Source organism: Aedes aegypti, chromosome 3 (assembly GCF_002204515.2).
Source record: "Aedes aegypti strain LVP_AGWG chromosome 3, AaegL5.0 Primary Assembly, whole genome shotgun sequence".
NCBI lineage: Eukaryota > Metazoa > Arthropoda > Insecta > Diptera > Culicidae > Aedes > Aedes aegypti.
The window spans coordinates 218022198-218045488 of NC_035109.1; the positions used below are offsets into that span (position 1 = coordinate 218022198).

The following is a 23291-nucleotide window of genomic DNA, read 5'->3' on the forward strand; positions in this document are numbered from 1 at the left end:
GTTGCTGCTCAAGGATGACGGATCAATTGGTGAGCTCGTTTCATGCTATTGTTTCTATTCTATAAAATATGTATGTCTGCACCTTTAATCGTTAAAACGGTGAGACGTAAATATGATTTTTCAAAATAATATGAATGGTTCGTCACCTTGAGTGTCGAAATAAACTCTGATTCACAAATTATTTATGCCTAATTTTTTTTATTAAAAACACCATCTTCTTTTTACCTTTTTTGTAATTAAAAAAAAAAACTTTGAATGGTTCGACATTTCAAGTGTAGACTTCCAAAAGGTTCACTTTATTCAACAAACTTTGAAAGGTTCGTCACCTCAAGTGTCGGCATATTTTTTCTCTACATAGATATTGTTCATATCAAATGAAAATATTATATTTACATATAAACATGTTTATATCTCACAAATAATTATTTATCATGGTCTAATCGCTTATCAAAGTGAATCCTGTGACCCAACGATCCTTCCCATTAACAAACATCCCTCCCAGTAACCTTTGTGGAGATGCAGAGGCAAACACGGTCTCCAAATAGCAAAGATTACACACTAATAGTCCTTCCCCCAATCCCACCTGACTGTAAGGACGTGGCCGGCGCCGTTATTGACCATGTATAAATAAAGGCACTGAATTATGCACACTGAAGAAGATTATGGCCAATCCCAGCCGAACTTCTAGTTGATTCTTTGTGCATTTTCACTGACTTCGGTCAATCACGGAATAGCAACCATTGATATGTGCAGTCAGTCTAAGCTAAGCTAAGCTAAGCTTATAAGGGGGTAGAGACATTTTACATATTTATTACATTTGGCTTGAATGCCTTCAATGTGATTTTTGAAAATACTTAACTTCATCTGACCAATTTATTGGAACCCCTTTTATCGTGAAAAATTGTCTACCTGAAGGTTTCAAATAAAGAGCTTTTGGTTTACGTGGGAAAATTATTAGTTGAGTTTTGGAAGCATTATAATGCTATAGGAGAAATCTTCCATTTTTGCAAGTTTGAAGAAAAAATATCCAAACTTTTTTGCGATCGACTACAGATGACACGCAGGCTTCGTCCTTTAGCGGAGAGGCCTGTGGCATCCGCAAACAAAGATTTTTGACATCCCTGAGGTAACTCAGGTAACTCAGATGTGAAAATATTGTATAATATTGGTCCCAAAATCTGGAGTTCTGATAATTAACCTGAAGTGTACGATTTGACAGATAACTTTGCTGCTTTGGTATATGGTATAACCATTTCTATACGTATGTAACGTCGAGCCTCTCCTTCAAATATCTTGTAGTGCTGCGATATTGAACTTATAGACCCTCGTTAAGTCGAAAGAACGCGGATACTTCCCAAGAAATTGAAAGACTAACAGTTCCATGATCCTAGTGTCCAATCGTTAGTCCGTTTTCGATGCCTGTGCCTATGCCGACTGTTCAGGTGCGAATTTACATTGTATGCTTCCTGTACTGATGATAATTTTTAACGTGGGATTCAAAACTTTCACTTTACGTAGCAAACAAGAAAGAACGTTTCTCTGGAATGCTTTCTTCCAAGAGATAAATAGATAATGTTGAACATTGCGTCGAAATGAGCAATCAGTTAGATGCTTCAGACAAACTGAGCTGCAGAAAAGTAGACCGAGTTCTACGATTCAGCATGACAAATAGACATTGTCATGCTGAATCGTAGAAAAAATTCAAAAATAGGATTTGTTGATGTTCCGAATGCATTGCCAATATCAAATTTCGTTTACAAAGAAATGCTTACTTAAAGATTGCTATCGATATATGTTTCAGATTGAACAACCTTTCTTCAAATGTTGGTTCCACGAATGTCATTTTCTAGAAGGCCAGTTATTTGAATACCATGTGGCCGCTGGTAGGCTATTTTCTCGAAAAGTTTTTGGCGCTCATGATTGTTATAACTTTAAACATTCCAGGGTGGTCACCTGATATCCTTCTTTATTTCATTGTCGGTTCTTTTGAGCTTTTGCAATATGTTTTTAGTTGAGAATAATCAAAAGAAGATTTAGAATGACCAAAACGAGTTATCTTTTGAATGCTGGCCGTTCTTTTTAATTCACCATCGAAGACAATTCTTGCAGGTTTTATTCTGCATCACTTTTCGAAAAAAGAGGTTTTCTCGAGCAAATTTAAAATTTGAAATAATTATTATTTTGACAAAAAAAAAACATTCAAAATAGTAATTCAAATGTTAAAAATAGTAAAATTTTAGTACCTTTGTGAACATGACACTTTTTGAATAATTAAAAAAATGAATTTTGTCACCCTAAAATGGCTTTTAAATCTTCATTTACTATCAGTATATGTAGTCATAAATATCAAATTTAGAAATTAAATAAATTTGAAAGATAAATATTTGAAAATGTTCAACGAAATGTCGAGTTAGAGAGTTAAACTTGCATTGGGAACTGAAACAGTAGAGTTAGAGAGGTATCGACTGACAGAGGGATCAAAGTATGCTGGATTGAAAGGATCGCACATTCCATCGAGTTAGGGAATATATCGAGGTACAAAGTATTGAGTGAGGGATTGACTGTAGTTCTAAATATATACCTTAACCAGAGCAGGGGTAAACCTGCAATGTCATCCAATAAACTTGAGCAAGTGCCATTTGGCGAGGGTTGATCTAATTGACATGAACCTTGAAATGTTTACAGTTAAGATTTAAAAGATTGATTACTCCAAAATTGAGCAAAATTCGAGGTAGTAAATTGCATGCGTCGGTGCTTTTGGTGTGAAATGGTCTAGATTTAAAAATATGACACTCAGAAGTATCTGTCAAAATAAATAAAACTTTGAATACGCAGAGCTTTAAAGAATTTTACAGTATGAAAAACTCATTTTGCTTAGTAATAGGGAATGTTCTTGTTTTCAAAACAGTCTATGAGAACATAATCGCTTCGATCATTCAAACGACAAATTGCTGACGTAGTATTCCTTCGCCTACATTTCTGACCATTTTTCTCCCCCTCATAAATACGTCCATCAAAGTCGTATCAAATGGCAAACTTTGCTCTCAATAATATTTTTCCCCAATTCCAAGCGCATCCTGCGGGGGAAGAATAGCCGCAAATAATTTGATACAATTTATCAAAATTAATTTGGTATAACATTTTTAAATTCGGCCACCATCAAAGAAAAGCATTGCTTGCAGCGCGTACCGAGGGCTTTTTTCGAAAGTGGAACATTTCTTTTTCATATGAAATCCTTCGCAAAAGAAAGGATATTATATTACAATCCAGAGGAAAGGCACTGATTTTTTTTTCTTTTTCTCATACGCCGTCTTCGTCGGATTAACGAAGGAATATTGAATCAGATACAATCCCTCGTATAAGTTCTTGTTATACATGATATGAGAAAGGTAGCTTTAGAATGGGATTCATATGCAAGGATGAGCATCCTTCGACTATAAAATCTCCCACGTTGTCTTACATTTTACGCTACATTTGCTTTGCGGGACGCTATTCATGCAGGTAGTAAGCAAACAGATATATGATCAAAACTTTAATAAAAAGAATACATACATAGAAAAATAATGATAGTCTCACTAAGGTACCGCAAACAGCATCTAATTTTGCATCAGTTCAACTAGCGCACTACTAGTTTGAAACGTTCCGTTCTTGTAATTCAAAAACGATCAACTTCAAAGCCCAACTGGAGCGTGAAAGCTTTATGAAGTAGTAAATTTATATTTTATTTATTATCTTTAGCAGACCGCTGTTTGCTCGAGGCACCTTTCGACTTGCTTCATGCAGTGGACTTTTCCTATCCACCAACGGTGCACTTCGAAACAGCTACTCATCACCGTTCGGGAAAAACGATGGTTTTATGCTACGGTAAGCACTTCTCTGAATGCTCTGCTTCCAGTTCAGGAAAAGTTCCGGTCAAAGAAGTTACACAAGGATATACAAACTGAAACGTTATTTCAACTGACTTGGACCCGACAAGCTGTGCAGTCCCAAAAAATAAAAGATTAGCTCATGTGGAAACAATAAACGATAAACAGTGGTAATAAAATGTTTAAAAGACGTGGAAAGCTTTTTGCGGTGGTTTTGATGACTTTTGAATATTATGGTTGAAACGGTGCATGTTTATTTATTTATTTACTCCATCTTCAGTAAAATACTGCACAGACTGATGTTTAAATTTAATTTGTTCATAACCTACTACAAATAACACATACCACTACACAAAATTGGCATCGTATAAATTCGATACAAATATCATACAATTCAACAAAAATAAAAAACTCAGTACAAAACATAAACAAAGCATTTGACATTACAGAATCAGCGTTGTGGTCGCCACGAAGTTCCGGTATGATCCTTAAACTCGCGGTATCGTATACCCTTCGACCAATTTGATGAACTCAAAGCCTTCGTACGGTGCTTCTTATCGATTTCTACCTTAAACGAAATGAAATCCATCGTAGACGTATCTCTCCAGGTTGGCTTAAGGCAATTGATTCCATGTATTTTATCAATGCTGAGAACTTCGTATATCATTTCTTCGATTTCGTCTTCGGTGACATTGGTAGCAATGTTGGACAAGTAGAGATTGAAGGTATCTTCACGTCTATTCCTGTGTTCACGAAGCTCAGCACTCGATGAAGCGGTCACAATTTTCGTTGAGAACAACAACGGAGCATCTACAGGCGGCGAAAATACTGCAGCGTTCAGTGGTGTAGAGGAAGCGGGTGTCAATGAACCGATCGTTTCATCTATTTGATTGAGTTTTGCACTCATTTGAGCTATTTCCCATTTGATTGATTCGACTTCTGATACAACGGGTTTCTTCAGCGACTTAATTGCATTAATGGAAGAACGAAAGTGCCCATTTTCCATCAAGTCCCGACAGTCATCGCACATCCATAGTATGTTTCGGTACAAGCACACATCACCTTCTTCGTTGGACAGTCCAACACAAGCTGCATGGAAACGGCGAACGTCTTCACAAAATCCTTCGCAGACGACAACGGTTTCTCCTGGACAGCAATTAGTTTTACATTTCTGGCAAGTGTAATCCATTTTGATCCACCATACTGCAAAACGATGTTCAGCTTCTCACAGATAGATGGCGCGCAACGCAGACAGAAGCAAAAAACGTGTATACACAAATGGAACGAAGAATACACAATAACGTTTTGCTCTGGTCAGATTGCCGTAGGAGTTGAACTTTTGCACGTAATTTCTGCAGTTATAGCAGTTTATTTCAATCGACTTGAATTGTCCACACTATCAAGGAGCATTTGCGAGCTCTGATCACCGATTAAAACAGATATTGCATCGAAAAGAGAGTGATAATCGAACACTTATTGGCACAGGAGTATCAACACAACCAAAAACAGCTGATTCATGTTGGCAGAATGTTTCTAATGATGTTTGTCTAAATTAACCTCTCTTAGTAAGTTCTGTGGCCAAACGTGTGATTGTAACACCAATTTAGGTGTATGTTGCTGATTCTAGTTTCATTACCAGGTAAGTTTTTTTTAGACTCAAAAAAGAATTCATGTGCTTACTCCTCGCAGTACTATTAGATGTAATTGAGTGAGCATATAATACACCATAAATTACTAGTTCTAGAGTGCTAACTATTAAAATTCATAGACCTTACCATGCATAAGTTTTGCAACTCGATATGACAGTGACAAATGATTTTTTACCCGCAAAATTTGTAACAAATCAAGTTTTGACAGCACGTCCTTGTTAGCCCCAGCTTGACAAGAAACATTCCAGCCAACAAGTTGTCAACTTTCTGTACACCGTTAAGTCCACCCTTAAATCAACAGGCTTTTCGAAATCAACATTTATCTTGGGAAGATGCCAACGATAATACCTTTAAAATGTCTTTCATCTTACCAAACCCAAAACTTTCTTCCTGACCGAGCTCCACTTCTTATGGTAATAATATTCAGTCAAGAATGTAGATGATGATAACGACGACATCCGTCCCCCAGCATTATCCAAAAATTGTAGCGAAACCATTGCCATTGACCGGCGGAAAAGTGAGCCCAAATATTTCATCCACTGAAGACAGGCAGGTATGCAATGCAATTCAACGATCCCCTCGCACCACAAATTCGCTTCCCCAAAAGTTGCGGTTTGATGTGCACAAAGAAAAGCGGTTCAACCGAAAAGGTCTTGAAAATAAATTATAACTTTCGTTCGGAATTTGCGGACTGTTTTGCCCATTCTGTTTGGTATGAGGATGAAAATCTCCTCGCGATTATTTTTATTTAAAAAAACGGTAATGAATAACGATGATGCCGGGTTGCGGAGTCTTAAGCTGAAATAATAACAATAACCATTTTAGGAATTCTAAAAGGATTTCGTTGAAGCGTTGCTGTTTCGTACAGGTTTTGGTACATTGTGAATCAGGAAGAGGAAAATAATTTAATTTAATTGCCTACAAAATTAAGGGCTGTTCATAAACCACGTAGGCCCATTATTGGGCTATTCAGAATTTCTATTCCTCCTGAAGAACAGTATTTTTAAAACATGTGAAAGCATAAGCTTTGTTCGAAACTTTCCAAAACGTTTACGTGCTTTACAAAAGTCCCTTTAGAAAAATTCTCATGTTTATATTATCCCTTCCCAACTACATAGCATAACAAAATTAACATTTTCACGGATCAAATTCTGTGTCATCATGAATAACATCCCAGCCAACATTTTGGTCCACATTATTCTATTGCAATTCAGTTTACCACACACTTATACGATGCAAATTGATCGCATAGAATGCATAGATTCCTTCTATGTGGACTAAAGTGGAGGCCGTATATGCACAAATCAGTAAAACGTTGAATGTTATATACAACATATTGAGACTTAGTCAGAACCATTCAACGATCATCTTTGAGATTATATATATTCGGTTGCAAAGTTGCTTAGCTTAGCTTAGCTTAGACTGACTACACATATCAATGGTTGCTATTCCGTGATTGACCGAAGTCAGTGAAAATGTACAAAGAATCAGCTAGAAGTTTGGCTGGGATTGGTCATAATCTTCTTCAATGTGCATTATTCAGTGCCTCTATTTATACAGGGTCAATAACGGCGCTAAATAATGATTTGTGAGATATATACATGCTTATTTGTAAATATAATATTTTCATTTGATATGAACAATTTCTATGTAGTGGAAAATTATGCCGACACTTGAGGTGACGAACCATTCAAAGTTTGTTAAACAAATACCTAAATGTAACATTCCTACAGCTGTCAGGACGAAAGCATGTGTTATTATATTTTACTTATTTGAAAAGAAACAAAAAACTTGATTGGTTGGAACATCATAGAACACTCTTATTTTTATGCCGACACTTACAGTGGCGAACCATCCAAAGTTTGTTGAATAAAGTGAACTTTTCGCAAGTCTACACTTGTAGTGTCGAACCATTCAAAGTTTTTTTTTTTTTAATTACAAAAATAAAGGTAAAAAGGGGTGTTCTGAAAAAAAAAAAATGTGAAACATAAATAATTCATGAATCAGAGTTTGTGTCGACACTCACAGTGACGAACAATTCATAGTTTGTTGAAAATTCATATTTACGTCCCACAATTGTAACGATTAAATGTGCAGTCATATATATTTTATAGATTAGAAATAGTAGCATGAAACGAGCTCACCAATTGATCCTTTATCCATCACTGTGCCGCCACAATCCACTCTCAGCCTCACTCGTTTGCTCGGCTATGTAAAATCACTCAGAAAAAAAGGCGCGCGACCCGAAATGGAAAAAAAACTTGGCTTTCTTGACGCACTGCCCAGCAGCAAGCGTCAAGGTCAAAGGATCAAAAAGAACTAACCGATCACGCCACTTTTTCACTTATTGTCGCGCGCCCACCAAATCGGAACGCGCGTGTGGGACACGCGACGTGTGGTTCGTTCCCGACATAACTGTCATAATGACATGTGTGGCGCTGCATTCTTACGATGTTTATGAACACAGCGCAATGTTCAAATATTAGTCGCGACGCTTGGAGATTGAGAAAAAAATCATTTAAAACAAAATGTTTGTCCTTATTCCTGTCGGATAATTAATACTAGACCGACGCGCGACATGTTTGATCCTGTCCTCGTCGCTCGCCCCCGTAGGAGCAAGTGTCAAGGTCGAAACATCAAACAGAACTCTATATAATCGGTTGCAAAGTTGCATATGTAAACTCTTACAATTTGTTTCCCTTATAGTTGACTAAATCGTCGCTGAATAAAAATAAAAATTTTCGAGCTATATGACAAAAACAAATAGCATACAAGGTATCAAAGAAGGAAAAAAATAACATTTACTATTATATTATCATTACTGATATGTGACGAGTATTATTTTTTTTATTGTTTTACTAATTAATGGCTTTTTTATATTGAGCTAACTTCAACTGTTACCTTAAGTTTCGATCCGGGGATTCCCGTATCTATAGCCTAGCACTCATCCGATCATCCATGTTCACACTTCTGATGAACGAACATTTTTCACTATGATATACTATACTATTCAGAACCAACTAATTGTAATGAAAGTTGTTGTGACTACAAAATACAACTTTGCTTTGCATATACTATAATTAATTCATCAATATTTTTCAGACACAGTATATGTGATTTGACATGGTAGCCTTGCGATTACTAAACGATACTTTATATAATTTCGGGTTGACGAAAACATCATCGAAACATTGTTCCCGAACAAACGAAATGCCGAAGTGATATAACATAATCAATAATCACATTTTGGTTGTATGATAATGGTCATTAGCTTCGGAAATTGCAATTTCAGAATTGTTCATTTTATTCTTGAGCGCATTGATTCTTGTTAAAGGTAAAATAATTCGTTTTCATAGTACATATATATTTTTTAAATCAAATATCTGAGAAATTCTGGCAACCCTGGCGCTTTACTGCATTCCGTGCCATAAAGTAAACAATCATAAGTGGCAGAACTGATTGAGTATCGACAAGCAACAGTAAGTTTTTAATTATTAATATCATTTTTTCTCTGAATGCATCTAATTAAAAACAAAATTTATTAATTTTAGATGTTCGGAGTATCCCAGTTCTTGGAAAACGGATCAGGAAAGGCGAATTGCATTGGTCGAAAAGTTTGAGCAATGACAAGATTGACAAGATGCGGAAGGATGGAACTGTTTTCAATGTTGCAACTAAGGCTATACCGGTTATAGTGACAAGAAAGTTCCGTAGCTTCCAAGCAGCTGAGGCTTCCGTAGAGGAACTTTCGAAGAAAGATGTATCGGACTTCGAGGGTAAAAAGAAGCAGCTAAAGTCTAACAAGAAGAGAAAGTGTGATCATAAACGAAACGATTACAATGAGCTGTGTACAGGTGATTTGAACCAAAAATCTCACTTTTTTACCATAATAAAAATTGTTTAATTTCCAGCTATCGTGCACAAACAGCACCAGGACAGCGGCTCAACAACATCATCTGTTCGCGCATCAAAGGGTATTCCTCAGACCGTCGTCTTTCCCCCGGTGAAAACAGATAATCTTCCGGAACAGGACGCACTGAACCACGGCTCATCGTCACCGTTTTTTCCACGAGCAACTACACATCCACCCTTGCCGCTTGAAGAACCGCTCGATGTATTGTTGCCAGTCGCATCATCATCAAATGCTCCTCTTTTGATAACACTGGCCCCGCAAAGTAAGCTATCCGTTCATCAAATGCCAACGGTGTCACCCAGTTCAACTAGATCCGTCGAAGTCCAAAACAACATCATAACGCTGCCGCACTTTGAACATAAGGGATCGATTGGTATTCATGAGGCAATACCTGAACGTGAAACAGAACCATTGGAATGGACACCTCAAAGAATTCAAGTTAAAGCTTAGGAAATCATAAGTACATTACCAGGTAAATCCTATTTTGTTTAATATTTTTATGTTATTTTATGTTCTCTTCAAATAAGGGTTCATTCACAAATTTCATAACGCCAAAATTGGCAATTTTTGACACCCACCCACCCCCTTGTTACGCTTTTCATTAGAATGGTTTTGAAAAATTAGTATGAACTGTAACACCATGAAGACACCCACCCACAACCTTTAGCGTTAAGAAACTTGTGAATGGGTCCTAACCCACCTCCATAACGCTTTTTATATGAGAGCTTAAAAAACTGTATAAATCGTAAATGCTCAAAGTAGTTTCCAAAGTATTTGTTCAACATAACGCTGAAGTGGGTGGGTGAGTCCCATAAAGATGTTAAAGCTCATACATTTTTTTAGATTACTCATATGAAAAGTGTAACAAGCGGGTGGGTTTTTTCGGCGTTATGTAATTTGTGAATGGAACCCTTCTGGAAGTATTTTCTCCAATGTACCTAAATATTTCGCTTTCATATTTTTATGCTCATTTATATTTAAATACTTATGAATGCGTTTTTGATCTATTCTATGTACAGAACCATTCGAAGATCCTCAAATCTGTTCAGCTTTTGAACCTGATTTGAATATGGATTACACAGGTATGGTATTTGTGCTCATCTAATCTACATGAACAGTTTGTCACCAAATAACTTTTACTTTAGATAATGTTGTGGAACAAACGGATGCTGTTACCGACTTGGATGCATTGATTAAAAAGAATATTGTGGATGCCGTCAATGAAATTGTGCCTATCGCCATTCAAAAGTACCTCGATGAGAACATAAAATCATGGAGCGTGCGGTTTCTATTGCAGTAGACAAGAGTTTTGCGACGAATTTCGCTCGGCTAACTGCCATGACTGGAGTTATCAAATATTCAGAAACTGGAGTTGACACAAGTGCAGAGCAGCATTCATTAATCGACACTGAGAAGCAACTGGACGATTGGAATGCTAATTTATCGAACGATGCTGTACGGAAGAAATATGTAAGTAAGCATATGGAAACACTTCTTTTTTTGGCATTACGTCCCCACTGGGACAGAGTCTGCTTCTCAGCTTAGTGTTCATTGAGCACTTGCACAGTTTTTTTTACTGAAAACACCTACAATCAATTAAAAATGGTCTGCATTGTTTCATTATTTTTTCAGATGGAATATTTCTCGAAAATTATTGTGCCAAATGCGTATATCGAGAAGGAAGAGACGCGTTTTACATTATCTCGGACTGCCTCTTCACCAGACGATTCTGGAATTGTTTCACTTGAACAGGTGTTAACAGAGGGGAAAAGTCTAAGCGTGGCTTTCGAGAATTTGGAAACATCACGGAGCTTTTTCTACGCATTGTTCAGATCGGGAACCCGACCTATACGAGACAGCAACTTGAAAAGTTCTGCAAGACCCGTTTGTTTAGACATTCCAAGTCGCGATCAACCAATAAAATGCTGCGGAAGTCCTGCCATACCAAACGGGGAGCAAAGAAGAATAAAACTGTAAAAAACGCTACTGCTAAGGCTGCCGATATCGCCGATCCTGTTTGTGTTGACTCTGATGATCAGGATTTCGAAGAATTTGAGAACGCATCCATTGAAGAAAACAACGAAACATCCGAAGATGACGCAATTGAACAGGAATCGGTTGCAAGCAGTGACAGCTCGAGTTGAATAATTTAACGATTTATTACATTCAGTAAGAGCTAACTATGATTTATTTTGTTATTCGATTTAACTAACATCAACGTCAACGTTCTGTTCAGTCAATTCTAACATTTATTTTGTGTTTGACAAAGTATGCATAAGTGGAATAAATACAACCTCATGTTTGCGGATAATTGGAACCATTTTGCTTAATATTGAATCAGACTTGTAATAACCTAGCTTGGAAGTGTTATCTTTCCCAACTTTCGATATGAACACGTGAAGGAAAGAAGATTTCATTGGCTTTGGAAATAAATTTTGAATTTGAATCAAATGGCGTCCCTCTATTACCACTTCCCCTTGGTGATCCTTGAGCCCTGTCATTCCTACAATTTTCAGATCTTTTGTGAGAAACCATTTGTTAACAAATTTTTTGGTTAAGATGAATCCAGGAAGAGTTATTTTGCAATTTTTTTCGTCATTGATTACACTGATTACGTTTGACTTGTTCGGAGACACTAATTCACATGACTCTTTATCATTACTCTCAGCTTCCAACACTCTATTGGCTACTTGCATAAGAGGATTTGAACCTGCTTTCACCAGTTTTTTCAGTGCATGTAGAAAATTTTCAAAAGGATATGCGGAAAGTGATATCAATGACCCAAATTTTTCTACCTCGTCTGTTATATGGCAAAGATTGTGCACATTACTAGTAAAGAAATCGGATCCATATATTTTTTTGAATTCTGTTATAAAATCGATGAACAGCATTTTCGCGACTGGAAGGAAATCTTTGTACCTTTCTACCGAACAAATTCGTACAGCACAAAAAAGTAACAAAAAATGATCATAATACTTCGATGGCAAATGATCTTTTAAAAGGACCACCCCAACGTAGTTCAAAAAAATTCGGAACTCCAGTCCTTTCCATAAAGAAAAGTGTTCAAAAGACCGCATACGACGGTGTATCTCTGAAGGAAATCTTAATGAAACCAGATATGACGAAATTTGCTTTTTTTGTTGAACACTCCACTTTGCTCGCTTGGACATTGATCCGGTACGCCAAGAATTCATCAGTTTCCGCATTACACCTAGTTCTAATAAATGTAAGGCGTCGGCGACAATCACATCTTCAATCATATTAATTGGCAGTTCCGTTAGGGGTGATACCGCACGTTGATGCTCCGGGTATTTGAGTTCTCGAAAGTTTTGATCAGTTCGTAGGTCTGCATGCACTTCTGGAAAAGTCATAGTCGGCGTCTCGTGTGAATATCTGCCTTTTGTAGTACATTTAAGAAATCCAGATTTCCCATTGAAATTTGTGACACATTTGATGAAAGCCCGTGCAGGCGTATCACAAATAAATGCACGAATTTTTAATGATATTCCATGCTCATTTATGAACATTCCAGATTCTAGTAAAGACAGAAGTTCTTTCACTAAAGGTGAAAGAAATTCACTTGCATCCTTCGGCTTAGCTGCCCCGTAATAAATGCCTATGACAATAGGTTTTACATGTGGCAGTTCGTGAATATTTGCTAGAATCGGCCAAAAATGATTTGAACTGCTTTTATATATGGGAAGGCCATCAATGTTGATATTGATAGACAGCTCCATGTCCACAGTTATGTGCTTCAAACGACTTTTAAGGCCATTCTCTAATCCATGATGCCAGTATTTTCCATTGTCCTGCATTTCAATAATTTCAATATTCCTCGGAGTTTTCATAAGCGTGCGAGGGTCTTTCGGCAAATTTGCGTTCAGATGGGTGTTTAGTACACTAATCAACGATTTTAGTGCGGATTGTGTGATTTGGTATTCAGAAGTCCAACTTCTAATAGCAGATGATAGTGTCCCAAGTAACATTTTTAGTTTTTTCATTTACTACAAGCTGTTGTTACCACCATATCGTTAAAACTCATTTAAGAACTTATTAGTCCTAATAACCTTAATAAACCTTTGATAAAACTCCGTTAAGCCCGAAAAGGCCCACACTACAGGAGGTTGTTAAGACTATACCTTAAAACCGTTTCTAAACTTCTTAGTTTTGTATCGTATGAATACATCTACCCTTGTAGTATGCTATAAAACAATCATAAGAGCTATTGTATAGCCTTATTGAGCTCAACTAGCGGTATTAAATCTTTTACGATATCCTTATACACGGAATAAAACCAATGTTAAGAGCTTATGATTGAACAAACATCAACCAATAATTTATTTATAAACCATAACCTTTTTTTGATTTTGAAACCATCATGATGTCTGCCGACTCATAATAATCAAAAATAATCATTTTTTGCGTGGCAGAAAATTTCCTTACGAGCGCGTGAAATTCCTGCCAATAAAAATTTACCGGTGGAATGACATAAAATTTTTCGATTTACAACAACACGCCACAATTACGACATCATTATTGGCTATCCAATATTTTACTCCATTCCATTTTTAGAATGATTTCATGCTCATCTTAATCATAGATTGAAATTTCCCACGCATATTGTAATTATCAATTCGAAACGGCGACAATAAAAATGGATTCCATCCAGTTAAATCTTGCTGGTCTTGTCCGGGATGGTTTAAGATCAATTGGTGATTATTCCGAACAATATAATCATTCATAAACGCGTTTGATCTTAAGAACCCGTGCGCAAAACCCTCACTGGCTAAAATATTCCTAAATCAGAATATTTGTTCTGCACTTAGACAAATAGGTTTTTTGGGAGCCTTGATTTAAACTTAATGCACTCAGGAAAGCTAGTGCTGTCAAAAAAGTAAACAAATCGGAAGATTCAATTTTGTGATGCAATTCATTTTAATTAAATTTGTGCCGTTATGTATCTAACTGTTTTATTGGAATAATTGTTATAGTAAAGCTCATCGTGCTTGATTGTTTGTACTGATGCAGAAAACGGTAAGTGATAAGTGTCTGAAAAATGAAAGCTTTTTTCGTATAGCTCAGCTGTTGTGTGTAGCATTGTTGTCCCACTAGAACGGGAAGTTCAGGCAAGTATGGGAAAAATATGCGATAGTCTGTTGAGTCTTCGAGAAGAATATTTGTCATTTCTATGTTTGCGTTCTGATTAATTCGTGATTCACTACATGATTATCATTATCAACATAATGATATTGATAACCACACGCAGACTGCCTTCCAATAACATGCATCAGACATTTGAGATTTAAGAAGGCTTTAACATGACTTTGCATAGTCTTAGAAGTTTTACTTATGCCTTGACAAGACAAGCAAGATGAGGTTTTAAATATAGGTTTTAATAGACACTACATAGCTCCTTCAAAATACAATTTATTATCAACAAATGTGGCCAGCAAATAAGTTTTAACGGGAGCTCTTGTAGATATCTACAAAGCATTTAAAAGTGGGTTTGCCGAAAAGAACGTTTGGCACTTTACAATGCTTTATTAAATCTGTTAGGAATGAATACATCTCTAATAAAACCTTCATAAATAACATCTAAGATCAAAAAGCATTGAAATTGTTACTTGGGGTCCCTAAGTACAACATTCATTGTTATTTTTGTCTTGCATATTTCGATAATTAAAAATTTGTTTTTGTTTTTACCTGCGGAGCCGTCCACTTTATCAGAGTCATTTGGACATTCAGAATGAAATTCATCATTCCGAAATGTTAGCTGCTGATATCCATCGTTTGATAAATGAGAAGCAGGAGGCAAATGTTCTGATGAACTGGAATCTAGGCACTGGTGAGTCATCTGGCCAACATTTTCAGCATGTGACCTTATTCGATTTTTGAACTTTTTCAAGTATCGGCTATAAGTTCCGGCTTTTCGAACACGCGTCAGTTTATTTTTTATTATAAACGTGTTCATTTTGTGTGATTAGTGAAATGGCATTACAACTCTATTCGATTTACGACTTTGTTTAAAGTTGTAATGGATCCATAAACAACTCGAAAAGGGAATTGTATTTTGATCGTAAATTCGAAATATATAATCCTGGGTTTGCTGGCGGTTCGGGCTTTTTAAAAAACACTTAACTGATTTTCCTCACTAAATCACTTTATTACTTAAGCCGAAACGCAATGAAACACGGATAAAAATAAACTGAACACCGGTCACGGTCAGTCCGGTGGTTTTGTAGAATTGAACTGCTGACCTAGCAATTCCGGCTGTTGGGCATAAAGGTGTTGACGTTGCATAGCACGTGGCAGTGGTCCGATCCAAAGGTGATGACGGTGCATGTGACGTTGCACCTGTGGTGGCTGGTTCATGTCGTGACTATATATAACCATTTTGTAACTCAATAATATAGGATGAAACTTTGTACAATTCCGATTCGATCTGAATGCGTGTACAATATATAATGGACATTCTTATACGATAGCTGGTTTGCTGGGATGTCGTCAGAATGACTAATACCATGCAAAACCGAAATGGCATGCAATGTTATTGAAAAATAAATAAGTGATCTTATGCGACTTAACTTGTATTCACATTACTAATTTGACAGCTGCTACGGAGAACTTCGACTTATTCTGAACGTATGTACGTAATGACAAGTAAAGTGCGTAAGGAACTCAAAAAGTATCCTTATGGGAAAAACAAACTTGTCAACTCATTTTTTTTTCATCTTACTATTCGGGTGTAAAGATTTTCTTCTTTTGCGTAAATCTAAATCTTCCAACACTTACAAGAATTCCTCCAATCATTTATACAAGGACAACTTCAACATTGTCCTCAGGGATTACTCTGCACGTTCCTCTAGGCTCTCGTTCATAATTCATTAAGAGTATACCTTCAAGGATTCACCCTGAGATTACTTCGTCATAATTCATTAAGAGTATACCTTCAAGGATTCACCCTGAGATTCCTTCGGGAATGTCTCCAATAATCGTGCCAAATGGTCGGCGTTCAGACAGACTAAACCAAAAGCTTTTTCAAGGTTTTAGAAAACGTACGCCAGTCATTCGTACATCTAATTTTTTGCATTATTTGTAATATTCAAATTTATCTTTTTAATGATACATCTGTATCGCAATGGCATCAGAAAAATCAGAATTGATGGGGTCCTCAACGTATCTCTAGCACGTCAAATATCATCCAGTCCGGTCTGCCATTTAATCATTTCATGATTCCTGGGGTTTCTATTGAAATCTTTCAAAGCAAGGATCACTTATTCCCAAGAACCACTTGAATGTATGAATGAATTACAAATGGAGTGGTCGAGAAATTTATAAACATGTCAAGTGGTCCTATCTACAAAAAAAACTCACATTTCGTGTGCTTTTCTTCGGTAATTACGTGCTTTTTGATCAAATGTAGTTGTTCATATGATAACAGTCAAAACAAATATGTGTAGATTAGCATTGCAGAAATGGCTAAAGTGACATCGTAATAATTAAAAGAGAACATAATTAAATAGAGTCTCTGTTTAGCAGAAACATATCAATATTTATCAATGTATGTTATTACTGATTTCTATAGAAAATTCCTCATGGATTCTGCTATGAGTTTCTCTAGAGATTCTCACAAGAAGAATTATTCACACAGATGTCACTTCAGTACTTGCTTGTTTGAAAAACTTATCTCTCTTCTATCTTTATTAACGAGATTTTTAGCCCTGGGATCATCTCGGGACCAACGGCTTTTCTTTCCTTCCGAAGGAAGTCGTCACTGAAATTTTCAATGACTATCTCGGGAATGGGATTCGATCCCAGGTCCTCGGCGTGAGAGGCGTGTGTTCTAACCCCTGCACCAGGTCCGTCCCCTATTGAGAGATGGTGAAAAACTCAGTTGTTTTTTTGGCATATGGTAATAGTTAAAACAAATATGTGTCGATCAGCATTTTAGAAATGTTTATAAATGCTACAGTAACATTGAAACAATCGAAAGAGAACATAACTAAAAAGAATCTTTTTTTTTTTGCAGACAGGACCCTTTGATATGTGTATACTGCTTTCTTTGAAAAGCTCTTAATTGAAGGTTTTCGCTAGAGTTCTTCCAGAAAATTACTCAAATTACTTCGCAACCACCAAAGAATTCTTACGGAAAAGTTATTCACTCAGAAACCTTTCCAAGGAAATCCCTTTCTTGGATTCTAATAGCATGTTTGATGGATGTTTCTAGAGCTAATACCCTAACAGTACGTTTTACGGAAATTTCCTAAGGAATTCGTTCAAGAAAATTTTCAAGAACTTTATGAAGAATTTTACAATGAGTTCTTGTGGGAGCCACTTCTGCAGCAACTTCAGATTTGTTTCCTTCCGGGGTAAAGAAGAATAGCAAATGAATAACGAAATTTACCATTAACCGTCCTGTCGTCGCGCGGTTTGGCACCATCAGAACCACCGCGCTGCTGTTGTGAACGAATAGCGAGGTTCTTTCAGCAGTATTGTACAAAATACAACAGCGCGACGACTGAAGTGTTAACATATAATGGTGACTGAAGTGTTAACATATAAACGGTGAGTCGACAACTAGGAAGGAGCGTTTAACACAGCTCTGGTCCTAAAAAGTTCCTACCTCACGCTTCCGCGGTCAAACGACCCAAGTAACCAAATAGCACTTTAATTCGCCCTGCGTGCCAATATAGTACAATTATACTGCTGACTAGCCCTATTGTAGCCATATAATAGCCCTATAAGGCCAAAAAGGTGAATTAGAGGGCTATTGGTTACTTGGGGATGACAACGACCGCCAGCTAAGGGTTGCGTACTTAGCTAGTAGTACAGCCTGGGCACTGTTGTCTTTCTGACATCAGCTAGATTGAGGAGGTACGTCTCGAGTGTCTGTTTACCAGGAGGTGCGGCTCAAACAGCGTCTGTTCTGGTATCCAGCGACTGAGCAAGAAAAGCTGAATCGCGTACAGCTAAATCCAAGGTGGGGATCCCCATCAGCGCGATCGTCCTAGTGTTAGTTGGGACGTTAAACAGAGCTGGCACGATGGCGCTCCGGCGAGACAGGAGTGTTGGCGTAGGCACCCGTAAAAAAAACTTTTTGCGAATAACATAGGATACAATACGACCCGGAATAATTGGCAAAGACCCACGTGACGAAATAAGAATAACGATTGGAAACTTGGAACATGGAACTGCAAGTCCTTGGTTACGAAGGTTGCGACAGGATAATCTATGACGAACTATATCCCCGTAACTTCGATATCGCAGCGCTGGAGGAATTTTGTTGGACTGGACAGAAGGTGTGAAAAACCGGGCATCGAGCGGCTACCTTCTACCACAGCTGTGGCACCACAAATGAGCTAGGCACTGGCTTCATAGTGTTGGGCAAGATGCGGCATCGCGTTATCGGCTGGCAGCCGATTAACGCAAGGATGTGCAAAATGAGGATAAAAGGCCGTTTCTTCAACTACAACATCGTCAGCGTACACTGCCCACACGAAAGGAGACCCAACGATGAGAAGGAGACGTTTTACGCGCAGCTGGAGCATATATTTGATGGATGCTCGCCGTGTGACGTGATCGTTGTTGGCGACATGAACGCACAGGTAGGACGAGAGGAGATGTACACACCGCTGATCGGGCGGACCAGCCTGCACGCCGTATCTAACGACAACGGCCAACGATGCGTCAACTTTGCAGCCTCTCGTGGTATAATAGACCGAAGCGCCTTTTTTCCCCGCCAAGATATCCATAAGGCCACCTGGAAATCCCCCGATAATCTAACCGAGTACCAAATCGACCACGTTTTAATCGACGGAAAATTCTTTTCTTACATCACCAATATTCACACATACCGCAGTGCAAACATAGATTCAGATCACTAGTTGATGTATGTATGCGCTCAAAACTTTCGACTGTGATCAACTCGCGTCGAAGCTAACGCCGCAGCTTAACATCGAGCGGCTACGGGACTCAGAAGTAGCCCAAGAATATGCACAGCAGTTGGAAGTGGCCCTAACAACGGAAGAGCAGCTTGCCGACGCCACTCTTAAAGATGGCTGGAGGCACATAAGATCCGCTATAGGTAGCAGCGCTAGATCCAGCGGCCCCGTATCAGAGAAACTACTGGTACGACGGCAAATGCGAGCAGTTGAAGAATGAGAAGAATGCAGCATGGGCGAGAATGCTGCAACACCGCACGAGAGCAAACGAGGCACGGTATAAACAGGCACGGAACAGACAAAAATCGATTTTCCGGAGAAAGAAGCGCCATCAAGAAGAACAAAATCGCGAAGCGATGGAAGAGCTGAAGACACACGGAAGTTTTACGAGAAGCTTAACCGTTCGCGCAAATGCTTTGTGCCAGAAGCTGATATGAGCAGAAACTGTGACGGAAATCTTCTCACGAACGAACGTGAGGTGGTCGAAAGGTGGCGGCAGCACTACGACGAGCACCTTAATGGTGATGTAGCCAGTAGCAATGGTGGTACGGAAATAACTTTGGGAGCACGCGCGAATGACGAAAGACTCCCGCCTCCAGATCTCCAAGAGGTAGAAACGGAGATTGATCGCTGGAGTGGACCAACTACCGAGCGAGCTGCTAAAACACGGTGGTGATGCACTGGCAAGAGCGCTGCACTGGGTTATTTCCAAGATTTGGCAGGAAGAAGTATTGCCAGAGGAGTGGATGGAAGGTGTCGTGTGTCCCATCTACAAAAAGGGTGACAAGTTGGATTGCGCTAATTATCGTGCGATAACAATTTTGAGCGGCAGAGACGCATCGTTGCTGGAAATCGTGCCTACTTTGGACTCCGCAGAACGCTCCGACCGAGCAAAGTTTGCCATCGCACGAAGTTAACCATCTACAAGACGCTGATTAGACTAGTACTCCTCTATGGGCACAAAACATGGACCCTACGTGCAGAAGATCAACGCGCCCTTGGTGTTTTCGAGCGGAAGATGCGGAACATCTACGGCGGAGTGCAGATGGTAGACGGAACGTGGAGAAGGCGAATGAACCATGAATAGCACCAGCTGCTGGGAGCACCAACCATCGTCCACCTCGCAAAAATTGGGAGGCTGCGGTGGGCCGGGCATGTCACCAAAATGTCGGATAACAACCCAGTGAAAATGGTTCTTGAAAACAATCCGACCGGCACAGGAGCAATATGGGTCGATCAAGTTGAGGACGATCTGCGGAACCTTCGCAGAATGCGTGGCTGGCGACGAACAACCATGGACCGAGTCGAATGGAGACGTCTCCTTCGTACAGCAGATGCCACCTTAGCCTGACTGGTAAGGTAAGGTAAGGTAAGTTTTATGTCAAAATTTGTTATTTGTTTGTTTTAAATATGAGTAAAAATAACAAAAATAATAACTAAGTTTGTATGGCATAAAAACTAAATAATATCATAAAGGGTGTCCACGATGAAATTGCCACACTATGAAATTGCTCTAACTTTTTAACCGTTGGGTACAATTTAATGAAAATTTGGGTGGATTTAGTTCATAGTGTAATATTAACATCCTGCAAGTTTTAAAGTCCTGTGATTAAAATTCGCGGAAATGAAGTCGAAAGAACAGCTCGTGCGTGATAAAATCTTGCGCATTCATCACGAGAACAAGGATCTTTCGCATCGTTCCATCGCTAAAACGTTGGAAATCGCGAATTCCACGGTGTCGCGAGTGATTAAGCGGTTCGAGTAAGCCCAGAAGTGAAGGAAAAAGTATTCCGTACAACACCAAAAATCACAACCGCGTAGTTGGGGCCTTCAACCGAAACCCGAACGCCTCCGTTCGGGATGTGGCTAAGAACCTGCACCTAAGCCGAAGTTTTGTCCAGAAGGCCAAAACTAAGGCTGGGCTTCGAACGTTCAAGGTACAAAAAGCCCCTAATGGCGACGAGAAGCAGAACAAGTCCGCCAAAACCCGTGCCAGGAAGTTGTACCTCAACATGCTGACGAAAGTTGAATGCTGCATCATGGACGACGAAACATATGTGAAGGCCGACTTCAAACAGATCCTCGACAACCTGTTTTTCATGGCCAAGGATAAGTTCAGCGTTCCGGAGCATGTCCGCACTCAGAAGATGTCCAAATTTGCGAAGAAATTCCTGGTTTGGCAAGCCATCTGCACGTGTGGGAAGCGGAGTGCACCTTTCGTGACCCAGGACACGATGAACGGACAGGTGTACATGAAAGAGTGCCTCCAGAAGCGGCTGCTTCCTCTCCTGAAGGCCCGTCTTCTGGCCGGATTTGGCCTCGTGCCACTATCTCAGAGGACGTACTGAAGTGGTATGCGGACAATGAAGTCAATTTCGTGCCGAAAATGTTCAACCCTCCCAACACTCCAGAGCTCCGCCCCATCGAGAAGTACTGGGCGATTATGAAGCAACACCTTCTTAAACGACCTAAGGTAGTGAAGACAGTCGAGGAACTGAAGAAAGTATGGGTATACATACAAAAAACGGTTGATTCACAGGTTGTGCAGAATCTTATGGCCGGGATTAAGGCCAAGGTGCGGGCATTTGCGTATGGACTGTAAATAAAATACGAGTAAAATAGTAAAGTGAAGTTTAATAGTTAATTTTCAATCCCTGAGAATTTGATGGCAATCGGATGAAGATTCGAATTTGGACACCCTTTATAATACCATTTTAATAATAAAATAATTACGAACATATAGAAAAGAGTAAATAACAAAATATGTTATTATTTAGCATACAAAGGTATCGACCGTGATAATTATATATTTGAATTTGTTTATCGGCATATCGGTCTATTTTGCTCGAAGTAAGAGGGAGCATGGAGAAGAAAGCAATGAATACTAGATGGATAGGTACCGTAAGGGAACGCCGAGAGAAATTGGATTAGATGTTGAAGAGGGCATACCACGCTATGTCTGAACCAGACGATTATAAAAATCGAATGTACATCGGATTTTTTCTCGCTAGATATCAGTATTTGATCTATATTTTCATAATCGGAAGGTTTTAGAATATTCTATCGGTGAAATTTTTTCCATACATTTTGTATGGGCGGAAATGCGTCAAAAGCTTAATTTTCATGGGATTTAGTATAAAAAATGGCTAAAAAATGGAAAAAAATCAAAATTTCACCGATGGAATATTTTAAAACTTTCCGATTATGAAAATATAACTCAAATACTAAACTCTAGCGAGAAAAAATCCGATGTACATTCGATTTTTATAATCGTCTGGTTCAGACATAGCGTGCATACCATATTAAACAGTATTACTTGTAACGTCCTTCCTTGTGGCTAACGTCCCCTACGGGAACGGCTTGGGTGCGTTTTGAGAATGACACTACCAAGACAGCCCGATATTTATTATTAGTTAAGTTTCAACAAAACTCAAGATGTTCTAAGGTCAAACATTTTAATCTAATAGATTATTTTATCAAACAAAATTTTTACAAACATCATTTGAAATACCACAAGGAAAAATAAAAAAAATATTTGTTTGGAAAAATATTAATATAAAAAAAATAATAATAATATCCTTGAAAGTTGTGTAATAACAATCAATATCAATCAATAACAAAATAAATCATGGTAAAATTCATTAGTTGTGCCATAACACTAAAAAAACATTGAATATCTAAAGAATAACAAACTTCGCCATCACAGTAGAATATGTCATTATTTTGATATTTGAAAACTGTATTTACATAATTCATCAGAACAAACAAATATCACATTTTGCCATTATAGCTCATTTTTACTATTCATATTATATTTATGAAGATGAAAAAGCAGAAGATTTTTGCAGGAGAGCGATTCCCGGGTAGTGGTGATTAACAAAATAATCATAAAATAAGAACAAATTTTTTGATTATGTTATTT

General features: G+C 38.2%; 2 protein-coding genes across 2 annotated transcripts in view; one reads left to right on the plus strand and one right to left on the minus strand.

The window, feature by feature from the left end:
• The window catches only part of LOC5565745, a 583865-nt gene that overhangs the window by 272258 nt on the left and 288316 nt on the right, over positions 1-23291 (minus strand). The gene's annotated exons all lie outside the window — the stretch shown is intronic.
• Positions 9102-9984, plus strand: LOC110678778. Its single transcript, XM_021852122.1, has 2 exons — positions 9102-9369; positions 9427-9984. Exons 1-2 carry the CDS (start codon positions 9156-9158, stop codon positions 9876-9878), a joined length of 666 nt encoding a protein of 221 aa, XP_021707814.1. The 5' UTR covers positions 9102-9155; the 3' UTR covers positions 9879-9984.

What these genes read in the sequence shown, in the direction of transcription:
- LOC110678778 (XM_021852122.1), top strand. Translation starts at nt 9,156, where the DNA reads ATGCGGAAGGATGGAACTGTTTTCAATGTTGCAACTAAGGCTATACCG. An exon ending in TTACAATGAGCTGTGTACAG is followed by an intron (nt 9,370 to 9,426) that starts GTGATTTGAACC and finishes TTTAATTTCCAG; the next exon opens with CTATCGTGCACAAACAGCAC.